At 41.1% G+C, this 22,983-nt stretch overlaps 1 protein-coding gene across 2 annotated transcripts in view; it reads right to left on the bottom strand.

The window, feature by feature from the left end:
• LOC124595105 (annulin) overlaps nt 1–22,983 on the bottom strand; it is a 479,413-nt gene that overhangs the window by 25,103 nt on the left and 431,327 nt on the right. For both annotated transcript variants that reach the window (XM_047133702.1, XM_047133701.1), the window contains exons 4-9: nt 21,847–21,976; nt 14,861–15,090; nt 10,340–10,514; nt 8,485–8,623; nt 1,490–1,771; nt 1,081–1,160 (exon numbers count right to left, since the gene is read on the bottom strand). In XM_047133702.1, the coding sequence (XP_046989658.1) occupies nt 1,081–1,160; nt 1,490–1,771; nt 8,485–8,623; nt 10,340–10,514; nt 14,861–15,090; nt 21,847–21,976 (1,036 nt within the window). The remainder of the gene's footprint in view (nt 1–1,080; nt 1,161–1,489; nt 1,772–8,484; nt 8,624–10,339; nt 10,515–14,860; nt 15,091–21,846; nt 21,977–22,983) is intronic.

The raw sequence follows: 22,983 nt of genomic DNA, 5'->3' as shown, positions 1-22,983 counted from the left end.
AAAATCAAATCAAGTTATTATGAAATAATTTAAATAGCCCATGTGTGAATCTGCAAAGTTTTGTAGAACAGTAGTCAGTGTTGAGTACCAGTAATGAAAAATATACTTACGATAGTTGCTGCTGAACTAATAGTGAAAAGTTTTGATTCAGTTCAGCAGTAAATATTCTAAGTATACTTTTCATTAATGAACAGTGTATATTGTTCTACAAATCCTACTGGATTCCATAGTATCCTGAAGTTCATTTACAAATTACTGCAATTTTTAACTTATAGCAGCATTCCACAGTATCATCTGCCTTGCACTTTCACAATTTTATATCATTTCTTAGTTCCTCTATTTATTTTCTTACATGTGGAGACTTTGATCAAATGAGTCTACATATTTTCACAATTTTTCCCAGCTGTGGAAGAAAATATGAATGTCGAAGAAGGATGGAGAGAAAAATTGAACACCCAATTTTTGAAACTGGTATGTCTTTCAAGAGGAGGAAAAGGTAACACTTAAAAGTGGAAAAATGAAGAAATTGGTTATAAGAATGTTTAAGCAGAAACATTGGGTCAAAGGAGGCACAGTAATAGCAGGTAAAGAGTAGGACTAACAATGAAGACATCAAGCAAAATTCAAATTGTAGATTACAGACAATGAGTTGAGAGATCAAATAAGACCTGCAAATTTGGTAGCAATTTGGTGGTGTGCAGACTAGAAAGGAGAATATACTGTATCTTCTTGTGCATGTGTAATTATGGAAATGTTAACAAGCTTTTAAAATGTAACAGAAGACCTTGCATCATCTCCATGTTAACTTTAATGCCATTTCTCCTTCTGTTTTCTGATATTGAACTGAGACATATTGGGATATAACTCTAATGCAAGTATTTTTCTTGGTGAATAGTAGATACCAAGCACTGGCAGAGAGAAAATGGATGCTTGGTTATGGTTATAGAGTATTGGGCTCAGACTGTGGACTATTGATCACAAAAGGCAAAGGTCTCAGTTTCAGTCTCCATTTAACATAAAGTTTTAATCTGTTGTTTGACAAACATTTTTATGATTTGCTTAAGAAAAATGATCACTCACTTTCTGGATATTTGTAAGTGTTTGTGATGTCCTCTCTCTGAAAGCGACCGACTGCTTTTGTACTGATGTTTTGTCCAATGCTATAACAGAAATGTTTCATGTCCTTTAAGTATTTGCAAGATTATTAATTAATTTACATTTAAATGAGAATTATTGTCAATCTAACATGTGCAAACATTTATCACATTTGTGCTTCAAACATGCAGAGAAAATAAAAAAAAACTCATATTTTTCTGATATTTTATGTTACTGGTATCTCAGTTGCAAGAGAGCTTAACAAAACAAACTAAGGAGATATAAAAGTTCATTCTCATGAAGTAAAATTTGGATTTTGAAGTACTTAAAATTGTTAAACACATGCATGGCCAACAAAAAAGAAGATAAAAAAATGCCTTGCTGAGATGCCTACCCAAGCATGTCCTTGCGAATTAATTTCAGTGGTTGAGTTGGGCCACTGTAACGCCAGAATACTTTGTCAGCATTGACTTCAGCAAACACATAAGCAGAGTCATATGGCCGAAGAACTTCACCCTGCTTCACAGCTACAACTGGAGCAGGCCCACAGCGGTACATGTTGTCACTCAGTTCCTGTGGTGTTGAATCAACTGCCTGCCAGCCACCATAGTGGGCTCCATCTCCAGGCATCAGATCAGGGCGTTCCATCCATACTTCAGTCCATACGTGGAAGTTCCTGTGAAAAATATGTCTTTGTAGACTTTGTATGCCATTATGACCAACATAATCCACATAAATATCTGAAATTTATGGCCTATAATTTATAACTGAGAAATGTTCATTTGTAAACAGAATAATTCATTTGTTGTCATCCACAAGTGTCCATGCATATACAGTAATCTGTTTGTAATTAATGTGCACTAAAAGAAATGTAGTGTGTGAGACTTGTGCAACATGTTTAGAAGTTGGGGAGAAATACATCATAAATTCATAGCATGGTGTTATCTTAGCGGATATCTCTTGAAAACATTTTGCTAGCAGCAGTCCCAAAAATTAGTACATTCATTCAAACAGTAAAGTTTTTTAATAAAGTGTTTGAGAGAGCTCACACAGCAAGTCCTGCTGCATCAGCTATGTTATTTGAACATTTAACACATTTACTTTAATAAATTCTGTAATATGAGACTAGAACTACCAAATTAGTACACATTGCAAGAAAGAATGTCCACATCACAGGACTTTTGCATCCATTACATGGAAACTGCCCACATTGTAGGATGGAATATTGTGAGTTGTTTCAGGAAATGGTACAAGATGGTAAGGACATTGTCACAATAATGATTTGATGTAACAAAGCAGAACTAAACTTGAATGGAACTGTAAACCACCTTAAATGTGTGCATTTGTGTGCAGACAATAAACAGATTTTGCACAAATGGAAATCTGTGTGGAATGAATTAATGTGGCTTGCTACCAGGGGTTGTCACTGGACCAGTCACATCAGCAGGGACAATAAGTGGACAAGGGAAACTGCATATGCTGTTTGCATCCATACTACTCAACATTTGTGTGTTACATGGCTATAAAATATTTAATTTAACAGGATGGCACACCACAACATTAACACCAAGTTACATGGAATTATTTTGATGACAGGTTCTGGATACTGTATAGGAGGACATAGTGCAATTGTTATCTACATTTAAATCTACTGGATTCCTATGTGCACCATAGCAAAGAAGAAACATTAGCAGGGCATTGGGAAGAAACTCAAATAGTACAGGCACCAAGCACATGAAACATATTGACAAAGTTACTCAAGCAGTAATTTGACAATATTACAAAAAGTACAGTTGCTACTCAACATTTAGTGGAGATGCTGCAATAATTCACACTATCAAAACTTATTTGATGCTAAATGTGATTTGAGACTTTCTCGGCGTATTCCATTTGTGAAATCTTCTCGGGTGATCAGCCGAGTAAAGGCGTCGTCTTCTCGCAACGTTTCGAAGGGTTTCGTACCCATCATCTTCAAGCGAAGTGTCGAGATGCTGTGTTACGCGGGCCTATAAAGGCTCCTGGACCAGTGACTGATTCCGGGCGCCGACCAATCAGGTACCTGCGGAATCGGCCGCTGCGCCAGTGGTGGAGGGTTCGCGGCGCGGACCGGGCGTCGAGTCCCTGCCGGTTCCTAATACGTCTGTGGCCGCTACCGTCTTCGTGCCGGAGCGTTCTCTTCTAATTTTAGTTATTGCGGGATTTCAAGCTGTACTAAGTTGGAAACCAGTGTCTCGATTGATCAGGTTGCTGTTCAACCGAATTTCTACAGCCTCTTTGAAAACTGAATCCCAAAATCCTTTAGCGTCACACAGCTTCTTCGTACCCTCAAAGAGGAAGGTGTGTCCTTCGTTAAGGCTATGTTCCGCTACCGCCGATTTTTCTGTCTGACCAAGGCGTACATTTCTAATGTGTTCCGAGCGCCTCTGCGTGATGCAGCGCTGCGTTTGTCCGATGTATTTCGTACCACATTCACATTCAATACTGTATACGCCCGGAGTCTGCAGTCCTAGGTGGTCTTTGACTGAGCCAAGTATGTCCTTAATTTTACTTGGGGCATGAAAAATTGTCTTGATGTGTTTCTCCAGAATGCGGGCAATCTTGGCTGTCGGCGGTCCCGTGTATGGTAGAAATGCCAGGCATCTGGTCTCATCTTCTTCTTCTGGTGTGTCTACCTTCCTGCTCTTGTGTAGGGCACGCGAGATTTGCGTCTCATTATAACCGTTGCTGCGGAAGGTCTTCCTTAGGTGTTGTAACTCTGCAGGTAGGCTGTCATCATCACAGATAGACTTGGCCCTGTGCACAAGTGTGTTAAGCACTGAGTTGCGTTGTGCTGGGTGGTGGCAACTCTGTGCGTGAAGGTATAAATCCGTATGTGTCTTCTTCCTATACACAGCGTGACCCAAGGTGCCATCAGGGTGCCTCTTGATTAGAATGTCAAGGAAGGGCAAGCTTCCGTTTTCTTCCACCTCCATGGTGAATTGTATGTTGCTGTGTATGCTGTTGAGATGTCGCAGGAAGTCTTGCAGGTTCTCTCTGCCATGTGGCCACACGACAAAAGTGTCATCCACATATCTGTAAAAGGCTTTAGGTTTCAATGGGGCGGTGTCCAGGGCTATGTCTTCAAAGTGCTCCATGTAAAGATTAGCGATGCCTGGAGCTAAGGGGGACCCCATGGCTACACCATCCACTTGTTCATAAAATTTGCCTCCACACTTGAAGTAGGTGTTTGTTAACACATGCCGGAACAGCTTTATTGTGTCCTCACTAAAGCGTGTTTCGAGCAGCGCTAGGGAGTCTTCCAGCGGTACTCGTGTGAAGAGTGAGGTGACGTCAAAGCTGACAAGAAGATCTTCTTTATCCAGGCAAAAGCCTTGTAGTACCTTCACAAACTCTGCCGAGTTCTTGACATGGTGCTCACAGTGACCCACGATCGGTTTGAGCAGTTGTGCTAGGTACTTGGCTAAACCATATGTTGGTGAGTTGATGGTGCTCACTATGGGTCGCAATGGAACTCCGTCTTTGTGGATCTTAGGGAGCCCATATAGCCGTGGTGGTGCCGGTGCTCTGGGGTACAGCTTCCTGATGACGTCCTTTTCCAGTCCAGAGTCATTGAGCAAGGCGATGGTCTTGCGAGTCACGGAAGCTGTCGTGTCCTTGTCCAGTTGCTTGTAGGCAGTATCTTGTAGCAGTGAGTTTATCTTCTGCCAATAATCTTCTTTCCTCAGTATCACCGTGGCATTGCTTTTGTCAGCAGCTAGAACGACAGTGTCCTCATCCCCACGTAGGGCCTTAAGAGCCTTCCATTCAGCAGACGTTATGTTGTTCTTGGGCATTTTTGCCTTCTCCAGGACTCTGCACGTCTCTCCCCTAACTTCCTCAGCTGCCTCCATAGGGAGGCCGCGCACAGCTTGCTCGATGCTGCTGATAATGTCTCGCTTAGGTAGTGTCCTGGGTACTGGAGCAAAATTAAGTCCTCTCGACAGCACTGATATTGTGGTCTCGTCCAGTTCTTTGCCTGCCAGATTGATGACAGTCTTGGCATTGGTTGTGTGGTCGGCATGTTGCCGGGCTCCAGACAGTCTGGTGAACTTGCCACATTGTTTTTCCGTGGCTTTTCTCTTGTGGATCTCACTGCTTGCATATGTGTTTCCGTCGATCCACTCCCATGTGTGTGGTGGGAGATAGGATGCCAATCGAAGGTGTTGAGTAAGCAGCATCCTTGCGTTCTTATCTAACTCCTGCCTGGTGACCCGTATGTGTTCGCGCACCAGGGCCGCACCGGCTCGTTGTAGTATGCGTCTGGATCTTGTCGTGCTAACAGGGTGTCGCAAGTTGGCAAATTTCGGCAACACTTCTTTATCTCGACACCGTTGTAAGAAGGCCAGTCTGCTAAGCAGCTTGCCCGTCTTGAGTCGTAGTTTCTGTAGCATCTGGTAGCTGCGATGGATATCCTCCCCGTAGAGGTATGTTAAATGTGATTTGAGACTTTCTCGGCGTATTCCATTCGTGTAATCTTCAAATCTTATTTGATACTGATGGTGTCATTTTTAACAACTATAGTTGTTGGATAAATTGAGATGAGTTTGATCATGCACATGGTCTGGACTGGAAAATGTCCCATGCAGCTTAAGGTAAATTACACAACTATCATCTGCCCCATGTAACTTGGGTTGCATGAAACATTTTTTTATCATTTTATTTTTCCCACCCCATACTAACAATCACTTAGTTTAGTATTATTTTGTTTCCATCTTTTTATTTTCCTGGAATATGTGTACATAATTTTGTTGCCCTTTAGATGGAAAAAAATACATGTTTATCCTTAACATCTGTACACTTTTCTGTGTGAATGATGTCCATCTGGTGTTTGCAGCACTAAATGTACAATAGACTACTATGATCCATTAGTTAAAACTTTCAGGCTGAGAGGCCATGATCGACCAGTGAAACTTCTTCTTCCTGATGTTTCGTTGCCAACTGCGGGCAACATCTTCCGAGGTGAGTCAATGACTGGCAGTCAGGCCATGGAGGTACTGTTTATGTAGTGTGCATAGAGGCCACCAACATGTCATGTGGGGCTGACTGTAAGTATATCTCTGGCTAACGTGATTATTCTCAATTGAAGGTAATCAATTGTCACATCGTTGGTGCAAAGTCTATCGCCATATCTTATCAAACTGAAAGCCTTCCTCTTTTCTAATAAAATTATTGTGGTGTTTCTGAATCTCTATAGCTTCTCTATACATGTGTTCATAATAATGCAGTGTCATGAATAGCACACTCATCTCAATAAATTTTATTTCATGATCACTGTCTTTAAAAACATGTTCCGCTACAGCTGATTTGTCGGTATGTCCCAGTCAAAAGTTCCTTTTGTGTTCGGTTAAGCAAGTATTGACACTTCTTTTTGTAATTCCAATATAAACCTTCCCACAGCTGCACGGAATTTTATACACCCCTGGAGTTGCTAAGAGGTGTCGAGCATCTTTCGCCAATCTTAAACACTCCCTAATCTTCTTGGCGGGTCTCAAGATTGTTTCAACTTGAACGTTGGTCAGTACTGTCCCAATATGGTCCATAATATTGTGAATAAATGGAAGAAAAAGTTGAAACAATTTTTAGATCCACCAAGAAGATTAGTGAGTGTTTAAGATTGGCAAAAGATGCTCGACACCCCTTAGCAACTCCAGGGGTGTTTAAAATTCCATGTAGTTGTGGGATGGTTTATATTGGAACAATGAAAAGAAGTGTTAATACTGATTTAACAGAACACAAAAGGAACTGTCAACTGGGATGTACCAACAAATCAGCTGTAGCAGAACATGTTTTTAAAGATGGTGATCATGAATAAAATTTAGTGAGAGAAGTGTGCTAGCCAGGACATCACACTATTAAGCACGCATGTGTAGAGAAGCTATAGAGATTCAGAAACACCACCATAATTTTAATGGAAAAGAGGAAGGCTTAAAGTCAGATAAGATATGGCAGTCGACTTTGCACCAACGATGTGACAATCGATTATCTTCAATCAAGAATAATGACATTAGTCAGAGATAGACTTACAGTCAACCCCAAATGATGTGTAGTGGTCCCCTCTACGCGCTCTATGTAAACGAGACCTCCATGGCCTGGCAGCCAGTCATTGACTCACCTCGGAAGATGTTGCCCACAGTTGGCAACGAAACATCAGGAAGAAGAAGTTTTACAGAGCGACCACAGCCTCTCGACCCAGAAGTTTTAACTAACAAAGACACTGGCCATGAATGCCCTCACATTACGAGTACTGAGATCATTCATGAAAATATGCTGTCATCTTTGCAGGAGAAGTAATAATGTCAACCAGTAGTTCTCATACTCTTAAGTTAAGGTATAATTCTGGAGACTAGTAAGACATAACTTCTATTACCAGTAATGACTCATTGAACATTTTTGAGCAGCATTTAAAAATTGATGCACTCAACATGGGTGTTAAATAATCTTTGGTAGAGTGGTGATACACTTTTCATGAAATAATGCTGAGTTCACTTATAAGATCAGTATTCAAGGGACACTACAGATCATTTCAATTGCAACACATATGTTATATTTTGTAAGGTACACAAGCTATGCTGTGTAATGAATGTAATGTAATGAAATATGGGAATTTTATAACAAGTTCCATAAGGTCAGATGACGGCAGCATGACTGTTGAAACTGGTTTCCTTGGAACACCAAGCATGTCGTCACTGTGACCACAGTATAGAATATATGTTCTTCATTCCCTCCCCATACATGTTGGTTAATGACCACAAGAACAACACGAAACAACTGAGATGTGTGTGGAGGCATAGAGACAATGGTTTTCTTATAATCAGTGTAAGACTTGAAGAGAAATGAAAGAGAGAAATAATGGTAATATATATCTTGGCTCAAATGATATATGGTGCCTTGAGTTGAATTATGAAAATGTAGATGTAGTTTACAAAAATATATATTGACAGTTTTAAAATATGAATTTTTCTTCAGAGCATGCTTATCTGTGAAAAGAACTATTTTAAGCATAGAGATACATCCACTTTGACAAGAACTGATGTCCTACCCTTGTTAGAAAAAAATTGTGACTAAATAAAATATAAATAGTTCATGAATACCACTTAAATACTGTTGTTTATTTTCAGAAAATCAAAAATAACCTAAAAAGAATTTAAGATAACTACAAATAATATGAATGGTTTTTCAGGAAGTTCCTAACAGTTCATTTTACATTACTTATAATTTAGAATATTTGACATGTGCACATGTATTCAATAAAATACTTGTGGGGCCAAATTTGATTGCTCTTTGCAAACAGACTAAAAGTATTGTTTGTATGTAGTGTTTTTTTATCACTTTTTAATAAAGCCTTCTTACCATATGGAGTCACTGTTCATTTCTTCCATGATCTCACCCTTATCATCAACAAAATAGTCAACTGTCAGACTGTTTTGGGTGTCATGGGCAGCTGAGTATGTTGTTACAGTACGTGCTGGTAGACCCAGAGCTCGGCAAACTGTAAAGAAGTAGTGGTTTCCTTTATTTGTGAGAACCATCTTAGTAAACAAATTACAGATGTTATAAGTGACAGCAAAAATACAGAATGAAAGAAAGAAAAAATTATTCTGAACATATAGTACCAACAGACAAGTGTCTGTTGGTAGTACACTTTTTGCATTTTGAAGATAAGTACTGGGCTGTCTCATAATTTACTAATTTCCCCAATTGATTTTTGCTTTGATGTAATAGTATAAAGAGTTATGACAGACTACAACTTTCCTGGAGATGGAAGGTGGGTGACATCTAGGTACAATTATCATATCTTCAGGTGAGTGGTCACGTGACATTTGTTTTATTTACTGCTTCCATCCCAGAACTTCTATTGTCACAATACTTTTGCTACATTACTGACTATAACCTAAGCAAGAGGACTTTCAGTAAAAATGGATTAATGATATTTGCCGCAAATTACTGAGAGATCAGCACACTTTGGACTACAACACACAATTATTTTAGAATAAGCTGAGTTAAGTGAATATTTAAAAAAAAAGACTGAAGAGCAGTCTTATTGTATGAAGAATTAAACTTGCATTACATGACAACTGAAATGCTGGAGCATGAAATAAACTTGAGAGGATGTGCAGCTTCATTACAGGTGAGCTGAGCACTTGATAGTGTTTGTATATTTTTTGATTGAATGATTCATAGTTGCAGGCAGAAACAAGCTGCATATTATGGGCCTGTCAGTGGCATTATCTCTTACAACATTTTGTTGGTATATTATCAAAGAAAAACTGCCAATACCTTCTTAAACCATTACAAGTGGGAAATACAGTAGGAATTGAGATTCAAAAACTAGTAGATAGGTTTTGGTATTTGAGCAGCAAATTAACTGACAATGTCTCAGATGGGGAAAACATAAACTGGAGCGATAGGCAATAGTAAGAAAAGTACTTCTAGAAAAGAGAAAATTGTTAGCATTGAATCTAAATTAAGGAGTTAGGACAGTCTTTTCTGGCAGTATTTCTCTGCTCTCAATTGTAGCCTTGTATTGGATGGAACCATGGACAATAAGCAATTCAGACAAGAAGAGATTAGATGCCTTTGCAATGTGATGTGGATCTACAGAAGAGTGCTGAAAATTATAGGGGCAAATTGTATAAATAATTAAGACATACTGAATCACATTTGGTAGAAAAATATGTTTGGTACAATTCAAGTAAAAGAAGGGATTGGTTGATATGACAGGTTCTGAGGCATCAAGAAATCATTAATTTGGTCATAGAAGGAACTGTGAGAGGCAAAACATGCAGAGGGAGACTTAGCAGATTCAAATGATTGTAAGTTGAGGTTGTTATGCAGAGATGAAGCCTTGCATAGGATAGGCTAGCATGGAGGGCTGCATCAAACCATTCTTCACACTGAAGACCACAACAAGAACACAAATGAAGATTACATATAGCAGTAGTTACAAAGAAAGCCTATGATTCTCCTAGATTGTGTGATAAGGATGAATGAAATATCAAGTTAAAGTACTCGCTGTTTCTGAAAGACACACATAGCAGCTCACATTTGTAACTTATTTCATACTTTAAGAAATCTACAATAAGGGTATCATGATTTTATGAAGAATCCAAAGCTACTGTGCCAGATACTATCACAGGATTTAACTGAAATATTTAGCAGTGGAATTCAGTATTTTAACAACTACTCCACTGACACAACAACTTACCAGTCGTGAGTACCCCTGCAAATACCCAGCACTGACCATATTTCACAGGTTTCTTATTCTTGTAGAATTGCTGCAAGATCTTCATACTACCTATCCATTTTGTAGGCGGAGTACCACCACCATAATCATTAGACCAATTGCCCATTACTGCTCCATTGTCATCTGGTGAGTTTACCTGCAAATTGGTTGATTTATGTAAAAGGCGTTGTCAGTATGTAGTAACATTCAGGAACAAAGAATTTTGATCCATTAATGGGTGACATACTAATGAATTAAAGCTTAAAGAAACATTTAAAAGCAAATTAAAACAACTGACAAGGAGAAATGCCAAATCACATAAAAATTATTTGCCCAGATCATAGTAGACATCTCCAGTTTGTTGATAGTTTTTACTGTCATCTCTGTAACAGCAAATACATTTTCATTAAATATGGCAGTGCACTGTACACATTATATGATATATCTTTATCTGCATTGCTCTGTTCCATAATACTAAAACAACTACTTCAAGAATTCACATATTTTCAGGCTAATAAAGTCTTGATGTTTATGAAAGATGATCTCAATAGTGTTAATCTACTTCAAACATCTTGCTCTTTTTAGTTTCCTACACTGCAGGATTTCTTCCTGTGTCATGTTGTATTTTTCTGTGTCCTCATTTTTCACTGATTATTATTCTTTATGCTATGCTTCATTAATTTTCCTTAAATTTGATCATTTTAATTGACTCTCTGTTTCAAATTTATGTTACCAAATATTTTTCTTGAATTTCCACTTACACTGCAATTCAGTTTTTGTTTTGTTATTGGTTTTGTAGATATTGGGTGCTCTCATTTGGCCTTATACATCAGCTTAATTCTCCATGCAGCTTCAAATATTTTTGTATCTTCCTGATACTGTTTGAACAGGTATCAATTAACGTATTTCACATTATTTTTTGGACACTGCTCCATTGTAATTCAAATTTTCTGACGTGCACTTCTGTTAAATACAACCTCAGAAGAGAGCAGGACTACGTACAGCTTCTGAAGGCAAACTAATAATCATACAATTCCTTCTCTTTTTTTTAGTAATCAGTCTTCTGACTGGTTTGATGTGGCTCACAGTGAATTCCTCTCCTGTGCCAATCTCTTCAATTCAGAATAGCACTTGCAACTTACATCCTCAATTATTTCCTGAATGCATTCCAAATCTCTGACTTCCTCAACAGTTTTTGCCCTCTACAGCTCCCTCTAGTATCATGGAAGTCACTCCCTGATGCCTTAACAGATGTCCTACCATTCTGTCCCTTCTCCTTTTCAGTGTTTTCTACGTATTCCTTTCCTCTCTGTTTCTCCGCAGAACCTCCTCATTCCTTACCTTACCAGTCCACCTAATTTTCAACAATCATCTGTAGCACCACATCTCAAATGCTTTGATACTCTTCTGTTCCAGTTTTCTCACAGTCCATGTTTCACTACCATACAATGCCATGCCCCAAAGATACATTCTCAGAAATGTCTTCCTCAAGTTAAGATCTATGTTTGATACTACTAGACTTCTCTTGAACAGGAATGTGCTTTTTGCCAATGCTAGTCTGCTTTTGATGTCCTACTGTCTGTCATTGGTTATTTTGCTGCCTAGGCAGCAGAATTCCTTAACTTCATCTATTTCGTGAGCATCAATCACAATGTTAGATCCCTCGCTGTTCTCATTTCTGCTATTTGTCATTACTTTCACCTTTCATCGATTTACTCTCAATCCATATTTTGTACTCATTAGACTATTCATTGCATTCAGGAGATCCCATAACATAACTCTTCTTCACTTTCACTCACGGTAGCAATGTCACCAGCGAATCATATTGTTAATATCTTTTCGCCTTGAATTTTAATCCCACTCCTGAACAGTGGCAGCTGCTGTGTAAGAGCAAAAGAGCATGTGAACAACCTAATTTTCGACATCTTGCGGATTTATAGGTTATTTTTCTTTGAATGCTGTTAAACTTACCATAGATGCTGCAGTCTGAAAGATACCGCATTTAAATCCACTACACGGCTGCTTCTCTAGACTCTATGAAATTTGGCATCAGGATAGCGAGCACACCTTCAGTTGTGCATGTTTTAAGGAGCTTTTGCGCATGTGCAACTCGTATGACGCAATTGCCTTATGGGCCAAATACATAGGCCTACAGATTTGATGAACACTATGCGCGCTCACAGTGTACACAGCGGTAGCACATTGCGGCAGACTTCTATCCCCGTTTGCTTAGCAAAAATCCTGCTATATGGTAGCACACTCCTCACATAGGCTAATTCACTCACTGTATGTTACAGTGAAATTATATCGGACGTCAGTGTATGTTAAAGTTGTACAGACAGTAAACCTGTTTTGTGGGTTTCTGAATGAGTTGTGGCATATTATGAATTTGAGGGACTGAGAATTATGAGGGCCTAAAGTACCTATACATCGATTGTGAGATTATAGCATTTATTCATGCTTATGAAATCTGTTGATCGTATAGTCAGTCAGATTTATCTGTACTGTAGGCCGACTTTATGTATATGAAAATTCACGAAAAGCTGTATGACACGTTTCTCTGATATTCACTTAAATTTTGGGATCGACGCTGGTGTGGTTTAGGCCCTTATGGATCTCACTGCTTTATTTGTACTCTAGTCAAGAGGCCATGTTGGTAGACATTACTAATGGGGTTTGGGCATTTGCACATAATATGGCACCTTGGGTTGGGAGTTGGTTGTCTATCTTGCGGGAATCGGCTTATGCGTGCAGTGTAAACATGAACTGTGTTGAATATATTTTAAATCCTATTGGAAAATTAAGGCTGTGAGGATGGGTCGTGAGTCGTGCTTGGGTAGTTCAGTCGGTAGAGCACTTGCCCGCGAAAGGCAAAGGTTCCGAGTTCGAGTCTCAATCTGACATCTGACACACAGTTTTAACCCACCAAGAAGTTTGTTATCAGCACACACTCCTCTGCAGAGTGAAAATCTGATTCTGGGAACAGAAAAGTAAATTATCAGGAAATGTAGCCGCAAAGAAACTAGGGCTCCGAGAACAGATCCTTCGAGAGATTGACGAAATCAAATAGGCATGACTACAAGCGAACATTTAACAAGAAAGTGTACACTTTGCACAAGTTGTTGCATGGGTGCAGTGTAAGAATATCTGATTTTTAGTCCAGAAGTAAATTCGTGAACTAGTACATCTGTCAGAGATCTTGTACATTTGTCCGAACAAATGGAAAAGCACGAAAACTCCCACTTACACAAAAATGCGTATTGGAGAGTTGCGAAAGATTACACATTATTTCGTTATTGCCCTAAACTGTACTTAATTATGTACAAAACAACTGAATTCCACAAGAATAATTCTTTCTTTTGTCTGATATGTGTCTTATTATTATTGTTATTATTACTGTTGTTATTATTATTGGCTGTGACTGTAGTTGCATAAACTTGTTGATAAGCATAACTGTTTTACAGCAGATGCTATTAATTTCACACTCTCAAATTTATTTGAATCTAAAATTTGTGAACACCCGGAGTGTATACTCACGAGCCGCCACTGCTCCTGAACCTTTCTTTTATTTACATCATTGCTTCTTTGAAGTAGAGATTGAACAGTAGGGCCGAAAGACTACACCCCTGTCTTACACTCTTCGTAATTCGAGCTCTTCGTTCTTGGTCGTCCACTCTTATAATTCCCCCTTGGCTCCTGTACATATTGTTTGTTATACGTCTCTCTCTACAGCTTAACCTTATTTTTCTCAGAATTTCGAATATCTTGCACCATTTTTCATTGTCTAACGCTTTTTCCAGGGCGACAAATCCTATGAACGTGTCTTGATATTGATAACAACGTGTTACAAATGTTTAATGCATCAGTAAATACAGCAGCTCTATCTATCTGTCTATCTGACCATTCAAATGGGATATTCTCTTTAGCAGCTGCTAATGTTTTTTTCTTGACATGACTCATGCAAACACAGTACATATAACTCATATAAGCTACCAGGAAGGACCTGCATGATACCACAGCTAAGAGAATTATCATGTGGTGCCCCCTCTATAATCACAGTTCCCAATGTTCATCTGCACAATGATGCTAAACTTGGAGGTAGCCAGACTAAATCTTGATGGTGAATTGAGACAAGTACACTATATCTTGGCACTGTGTTTCAATCTCTCCCTTCTTTCATCATCGTACAACAAAAACATGACACCACTGCACACACGCTCATTACAGGGATCCTTAAGGGCAAATTCTCATACACGGTATGGAAACAGATGATTGGGCACAGAGACAGAAAACCCTTACACTTAGCCAACTGAACAATCCCTCGGAGACTCCCAGCCAACAATTCCATGTGACTGCTCTTTTGTTAAACATTTACCAAACGCTGCTAGCAGGTATCATTTTAAACTCCATCCAAGCAGTTGTTCAGGGTGCTTCTAACAACAAAATTGCTATGCAAGGAAGCTAACATGTAAAAAGTATTCACCCAGATGATGTGGTACTCACTGCTGCTGAGATGGCTCTGCAGACCCTCACAGGATCTCCGCACTCACTTGGGCGAACGCCGCCGATCTTGCTGACGAGATAGAGGGCACAGTCGAGGATGTCCTTCTCAAACTGGGCATACTTCCAGACACACGGGCGCAGCCGGTTGTAGCTGCCTCTCCAGATGAGGCCTGTGTCATTCAGCACATACTCCTGCAGCAGTTCTTCTCCTTCCAGGAACACCTGGTCCTCTGCCAGGGGAGAGAAACAAAGGAATGAACATTTTCTGTAAGTCACTGCCATTTCTTTTTAATATATGCTTTCAAATTACGTGAGGCTTATAACAGGACATACGTTGTGAAAATTTGTTGTAAGACCTATGTGACCAAACTGCTGACGTCATCAGTCCCTGTGCTTAAACACTACTTAATCTAACTTAAACTAACTTACGGTAAGGACAACACACACGCCCATACCCGAGGGAGGACTCGAACGTCCGACGGGGGGAGCCGCGCGAAGTGTGACAAGGCGCCCCAGACCAAGCGGCTACCCCGCGCGGCTTATGCATTGCGGTGGAAGGAATATAAGACAACTCTAATTCCGAGATTTGAGAATATGATGTTTCAGCACTGAGAGTACGACTATTACATTTTGTGAACATTTGCTGGAAGTAGAAAAGATCACCCCCCCTCCCCCCCCCCCCCCCCCCCCCACCCAAAGAATGGATGTTAGCAAAGGTTGAATCAGTGTTCAAGGGAGGGACACAATTTTTATTCCAAAATAACTACAGTGCTTATAAGACGAACTGTGGAGGTCCTTTTGGACGAAGGCTAAGGCGTATTCTGCAGCGATTGTTCGTGTATCGCCGCTCTATTCAGCATACAGATAACTGAAAAGCACATTCACTGACTATACAAAAGTGTTCAGTAGATATATTCCTATAAGACAAATGCTGTGGGGAATACTTCCCGAAAAAGGCTTTCCAAGCCTTAATCATAGAACTCGTTTTTTAAATTATGTGTAAGTGCACCACTATTTTATTAGTGACTGGAGCTCCTGCTGAGATCCAGTTAATGCCCCACTTCAGCATAGGCTCTGTTGCAGCTGACACTGAGCTTTATTTCACAAATTCTAACATTGGTAGATGAGTTTTTACATTTGTTGACTGATAATGTATATACGAGGGCGTGCCGAAAAGTAACTCCTGCGAATTTTTTATGTGAAAACTCTTAAGGCTTCTTAAATAAAAGAAACGTTAGTAACATACTACATCTTTATTCTTCATGTCTACACATTTGCAGCCCTCTGCCGCTAGAGAGTTCAGAACTGTAGGACATAATATAGCTGTGTGTAACGTAACTATGTCGATGCGTGAGAAACAGCCTGCTGTAATCGATTTTCGAATTGGAAGAATTCGTCCACACATGGAGCCACATCTCCTTCCGCATGACAATGACAGACCACACACGAGCGATTTGAGATATACAACAGCCGGCCGGAGCGGCCGAGCGGTTGTAAGCGCTACAGTCTGGAACCGCGCGACCGCAACGGTCGCAGGTTCGAATCCTGCCTCGGGCATGGATGCGTGTGATGTCCTTAGGTTAGTTAGGTTTAAGTAGTTCTAAGTTCTAGCAGACTGATGACCTCATAAGATAAGTCCCATAGTGCTCAGACACATTTGAACCATTTGATATATGCAACAGTCCCACGCTTTGAGTTCACTGTTATTGATCGTTCCACCGTACAGTTACGACTTTTCCCCACCCGATTTCCATCTGTTTCCAAAATTTGAAGAACACTTTTGAGGAATTCGCTTTGGTAGTGATGGAACGTTGCAACCAGAGGTGAAATTTTGGCTCCGTCAACAAAGTCAAACATACACTATACAGTGACGGTATCAACAAACAGGTCTCTCGCTGGGAGAAATGTGTTTGTCGTCAGGGTGACTAGGTTGAGAAATAAATATGTAGATATGAAGAATAAAGATGTAGAATGTTAATAACGTTTGTTTTATTCAAAAAGCCTTAAGAGTTTTCGTATAAAAATTCAAAGTCATTAGTTTTCATCGCGCCCTGTATGAGTTGTTTTATTGTACACTTCAGTCCAAACTCTTGAACAATAGAATAATAATGCCGTCACTTCTCCAAGATGATCAAAGTGGAATTAGATGAGGACGTCCTTGTAGCGACTGGGTGCAATCGAGCCGCCGTTTCCTCGTTGTAGTGAACTTCTGTCCCTTAGTAAATGCCTCCTAGCACCACGAAGTGCAGCGTGAGCACATCGGTTGCCTATACTGCGTAGAACTGACGCCCGCGTCCCGGGACAAGAATGGGGAAAGAGTGAGGCCAGAGGTCGGAGGCTGTGACCTGTCAAACGGCTAACTCCATTCCGGAGGAACGCGGGGCACGGACCGCGATCCGACACGCACCATCTCAAACTCCAGCTGCTAGACTGCAGCCGTCAAACTGCTGTCGGCAACGTGGTAGTGTGCTAACCGGACAAAAACGATGAGGTGCCAAAAAGTCATGCTGTACCTTCAATATAGTTCGGACTCCTTTTAGCCGGCGTGGTGCAGCAGTTCGACGCGGTATGGACACAACAAGTCGCTGGAAATCCCCTGAAGAAATACTGCTTCTATAGTCGTCCATAATTGCTTCAGGATTCTGTGCACGAACCGATCTCTCGATTATGTTCCATAATGATCAATGCGACTCATGTGGGGAAATGTGAGTGGCCAAACCATTCGCTAGAATTGCCCAGGATGTTATTCAAACCAATCGCGAATAACTGAGTCCCAACGACATGGCATAGTGTCATCCCTAAAAAATCCCGTTGTTGTTTGGGAACATGACAGCAGATACGATATTGCAGTGCCTGTGTTATTCTGATGACGATCCACTGCGGTGACTACAGCCGTTGCGAACACATGAGATGAATTCGCAATTACGAATACATAATGGATGTGCGAGTGCAGATCGTAGATGTGGTTGACGACACAAGGAAGTTTGGGTCTGGCCGTGAGTCGTGTTCAGATAGCCCAATGGTAAGGCGACCGCTCGCGATTAGCGGGAAATCCGGGTTCGAGATTCGGTCCGGCACAAATTTCCATTGTCGTCATTCCATTCTACAGCTGATGGTAGTCAGTATTCACTATTGCGAATTCATCTGATGACAGCTAATGGTCTCCAAATAGCCGAACATGACCGTTTCCAGTCAATGATTGCTTCAATTGGACCAGGGGATCCAGTCTATTCCATGTAAACACTACCAGCTTGCACAGTGCCTTGTTGACAAAGTGGGTCCGTGACTTCGTGGGGTCTGCGCCGCTCTCGAACCCCACCATCAGCTCTTTCCATCTGAAATCGGAGCTCATCTGACCAGGACACGGTTTTCCAATCGTCTAGAGTCCAAGCGATATGGTCGCGAGCCCAGGAGATGTCGTGCTGTCAGCAAAGGCACTCGGGTCGGTCGTCTGCTGCCACAGCCCATTAACGCCAAATTCGCCGCACTGACCTAACGGATACGTTCGTCGTACGTCCCACAGTAATTTCTATCGTTATTTGACGTAGTGTTGCTTGTTTCGTAGCGCTAATAAATCTACGAAAACGCCGCTCGTCTCGGTGGTTTAGTGAGGTCATCAGGCGCAGCGTTGCCCGTGGTGAGAAGTTACGCCTGAAATTGGGTATTCTTCACACACTCTTGACACTGCGGATCTCAGAATACTGAATTCCCTAACGATTTCCGAAATGTAATGTCCTACGCGTCTAGCTCCAACTAATATTTTGCGCCCGAAGTCTGTTAATTGCCGATGTGCGGCCATAATCAAGTCGGAAACCTTTTCACGTGAATCACCTGAGTACCCGTGATAGTACAGTCAATGCATTGTCCTTTTACACTGTGTGTACGCGATACTACCGCCATCTGTATTTCTGCATATCGCTGTCCCAAGACTTTTGCCATCTCAGTGTATTACTCTCTCGTACAAAGCCGCCTCTACACTTGATGAGGATCCCAATTCGGTGAGCAAGTATATTCGCATGAAGCCACTCACTGTAGGTTAGATCTCATGGAGCTAGCAAATTTCAGGGATGTTGTCGGTTGTTACGTTTTGCCTTCTGTTTCAGTTAGTCCCAGAAATTTCGTATAGGATTAAGATCTCGAGATTTGGTGGCGTAGTGGGGATGCGAGAGGGTGGTTGAGTGTTCGACAAGCGATGATAGTATGTGTCAAGCTACGTGAACATGACTGTTTCTATATCTGAAGGAGGGAGTGTTCACAGAATACTCAACATGAAGATGCAGGATAAAGGGCAAAAACTGGCCACCGAGAAAACTGAAGTAAACATCTTAAGTTCAAGTTCACGGTAATCGAAATGACAGGGTCCAAATCGTGGCGCGGAACACGCCCACGAGAAGATCACACAACCGCCTTCAGCCTGAGTTACTCGTATATCCTCCACACGCTCCAGGTTACACGCTTCATTGGGCTGCCGGTAGAATCGACTTCGTGCATCGTTTCAAAAGAAGTAAAACCATGACCTGATGGTCGGAACACCTTACACGCCTCCAGTAAGCAAATGTCCAGTTTCTGTGCTGTTGAGCCAAAAAAAGCTACACAGCTTTGTAATGCTGTGAGCAATAGTGGCCTTTCGCGGGGACTTTTTTCCCCTCTCTTTCACCAGTCGCTGCGTCTCAGAGTAGAACTCTACGCCCTCAGTTTTTTGCTCGATGTACTCAAATCGCTCTCTTCCTCTACGGGCCTTAGCGTCGATAGCTCCTCTAGTACCATGACAGTTATTCTCCAATATCATAACACATGTCTTATCATCATATTCCTACTTCTTGTCAATGTTTTTCAGATGTTCATTCCTTCGCTGATACTGCATGGAACCTCCTCATTCCTTACCTTACCAGTCCACCTAATTTTCAACATTATTCTGTAGCGCCACATCTCAAATGCTTCGACTCTCTTCTGTTGCGGTTTTCTCACAGTTCACGATTCTCTACCGTACAATGCTGTGCTCCAAACGTACATTCTCAGAAATTTCTTCCTAAAATTAAGGCCTAAGTTTGACCCTAGTAGACTATTTTTGACCAGGAATTCCCTCTTTGCTCGTGCTAGTCTGGTTTCTATGTCCTCCTTCCTTTGTCCGTTATGAATTATTTTGCTTCCCAGATAGCAGAATTCCTTTACTTCGTACGCGATTCAAAAAGTCCAGTGCATGCAGTTCCCTTCGCAACATTCGCTTGGAAACTGGCTGCGGGGATCCGCATATTCTGACAGCACCAGTTCCTCCCGAGTTTTTATATCGTGATACACGCTTGCGAGTCCTGCTCCGTTCCTTGCAGACACGATAAACAGTCCGCGTTGACGTACCAGCAAAACGGTTCATTGCAGACATGCCGAAATCTATCGTGGAAGAAATATAATTTGATATTCCTTTCGCGACAGGTACGGTGTTGGTACAGTCCTCTTCGAGTATAGGTTCCCTAAATTCATCCAACAGGGTTTGGCGCGCACTACGTAGTCTTGCTTTCGGAGGTAAACTGTTTTGCACAGCAGTCCTAGGGGATCTACAGTTTAAAGTGAAATGCACTCCGTCATTGTGCTACAGATTTTTTCATGTGTTCGACATCATTGTACAACTGATTAAGCGATAGATCTGTTGTGATGAAATGACAACACGACTGTAAGGGATTTGAAGTCGAATTTATTTCATGGCTGATTCGTGTGTGATTTATGGCCAAATATTTTGACACATTATGACATGTGCTAAGATGATTCAAAACAATTTGAGAATTGATAACATGCCGAAATCGATCGTGGAAGAAACATGATTTGATATTCCTTTCCGTCATCTGCTGAGAATGTTCTCATTTCATGACTAACACACGGTTGCGGCGCCAACCAGAGTAACTTTCTGCCGCGCGGGATTAGCCGAGCGGTCTGAGGCGCTGCAGTCAAGGACTATGCGGCTGGTCCCGGCGGAGGTTCGAGTCCTCCCTCGGGCATTGGTGTGTCTGTTTGTCCTTAGGATAATTTAGGATAAGTAGTGTGTAAGCTTAGGGACTGATGACCTTAGCACTTAAGTCCCATAAGATTTCACACACATTTGAATACTTTTTGTTAACTTCCTAATAATCTTGATAGCGACAATATGTTAGACTCTAACAAGTTTTCAGTATTCTGGTCACAAAAATTTCTTCTCTCATAGGAATTCGTATGATTTCGAACGTAGATCAGTTGCGGTTATGAATACTGAGCGATTCTTTGCCGAAGAATTGAATTGCATCCACTGTTGTCAGCGACGAACTTTCACAACGCAAGAGTGCCTGTAGAGGCGAAGTAGAATGCTTCCATCGCGTCAGAAATTTTATCATCGGAAGATCGTCTGCTTCTTGAAACTCAAAAGATATTATCATGATTATTAATAGGCAAAGGATAATACAACGATTGCTTCAGTTAACAACGTTATTGGGGTACTTGTACAACGAGCTGAAGCAGAAGCGGCCAAAATTAAAGATTTCTCTTGCACTAGGAGAATGCAGCTATCTATATATTGTTCATTTCGATGATAAAATGCTCCTTAAAGTGGCTTGGAGCAGTGAAATATCCTTTGAATAAGGAGACTACGTAAGTTGTGAGGGATTACTACGCACAACTGGCAACAGCTTTCTTTTCTGAGAAAATAAGGAGAACTGATTCTCCATGGATCAGGTACACGAAGCTCAAACAACATTAACTGGGAAATAAAATTTTGTTTTTGCTAAAGCAATGTATGCATTTTTGTTATCGAACTTGTGAGGGCTTCCTTGTACTTCATCAAAGAAAGACGTACACACGCTGCTGCAGTTACAACAGCATACTGTGACAATAATCTCGATTCCTCTTCCATTTCGTTTTTGAAATGCCAAACCATTTTTAGACAGTTAAAGCTGTGTGACAACTCCGAGACTCATGGGCGAAATCTACAATTACAAGTCTTAAGCTGGTGAGTAAGTACTTACGACGGCACCAGGGGTTGTACAGGATATAGAACGGGTCCTTGTAGCTGTAGCTGACTGCGCCATCGTTCTTCAGTTTGGTGTCGATGTCCATTTTCCATTTTCCCACAATAGCATCTGCCGCCGGAGTAATCTGTAAGCACAAAACCATTGCCGTGTACGACTATTCATTACCTTAACGAAAATGCTATGCAAGATATATATGAACAATATCGACATATAGTTTCTCGTGTCCAGTGGTTCGCTTAAGACCGTTAATACTGTTGGTGGATGTCTGAAAAACTTCCAATAATGACTTCCAAAGTAGACGATGAGCTTTCGAGTATTTTGAAGTTTGCCTAGTTGCCGGACAGTGACTCTTCCAGTACTGCTAACAGGCAATGAAGATGCAGATAAAGAAAAGTCTGAAGTTTAACGCACCGAAAAGTAATTCGGTATTGTGCCCTTAGAGAGCACAGCTTTCTATTTCAAAATAGTAAACAACCAACGGTCTAACGAAATAAATTTGGGTAAACTCCCGTGTAAGGACTTATAATCTCGTAGAATACCTCAAATACACACACAAAAAAAGTTTTGGTTCACCTCGGTACCGAGAGTTCCGGAATCTGTACAGAAAACTGGAATAGAGATCAACATAAACATAATTTCCGCCCTTTTTATTGCTCATGTAAACCACACGTTGCATGTTGTACCACCATACAGTGAGACCTTCAGAGATGGTGGTCCAGATTGCTGTACACACCGGTACCTCTAATACAGAGTAGCACGTCCTCTTGCATTGATGCATGCCTGCATTCGGCGAGACATACTATCCACAAGTTCATCAAGGCACTGTCGGTTCAAATTGTTCCACTCCTCAGCGGCGATGCGGCGAAGATCCCTCAGAGTGGTTGGTGGGTCACGTCGTCCATAAACAGCCCTTTTCATTTTATCCCAGTACGTGCGATAGGGTTCACGTCTGGATAACATGCTGGTCACTGCAGTCGAGCGATGTTGTTATCCTGAAGGGAGTCATTTACAAGATGTGCACAATGGGGGTGCGAATTGTCGTCCATAAAGACAAATGCCTCGGCAATATGCTGCCGATATGGTTGCACTATCGGTCGGAGGATGGCATTCACGTATCGTACAGCCGTTTCG

The sequence above is a fragment of the Schistocerca americana genome, chromosome 2 (assembly GCF_021461395.2).
Source record: "Schistocerca americana isolate TAMUIC-IGC-003095 chromosome 2, iqSchAmer2.1, whole genome shotgun sequence".
NCBI lineage: Eukaryota > Metazoa > Arthropoda > Insecta > Orthoptera > Acrididae > Schistocerca > Schistocerca americana.
Note: the sequence above shows the minus strand (reverse complement) of the source record. Positions and strands in the feature narration are given on the sequence as shown.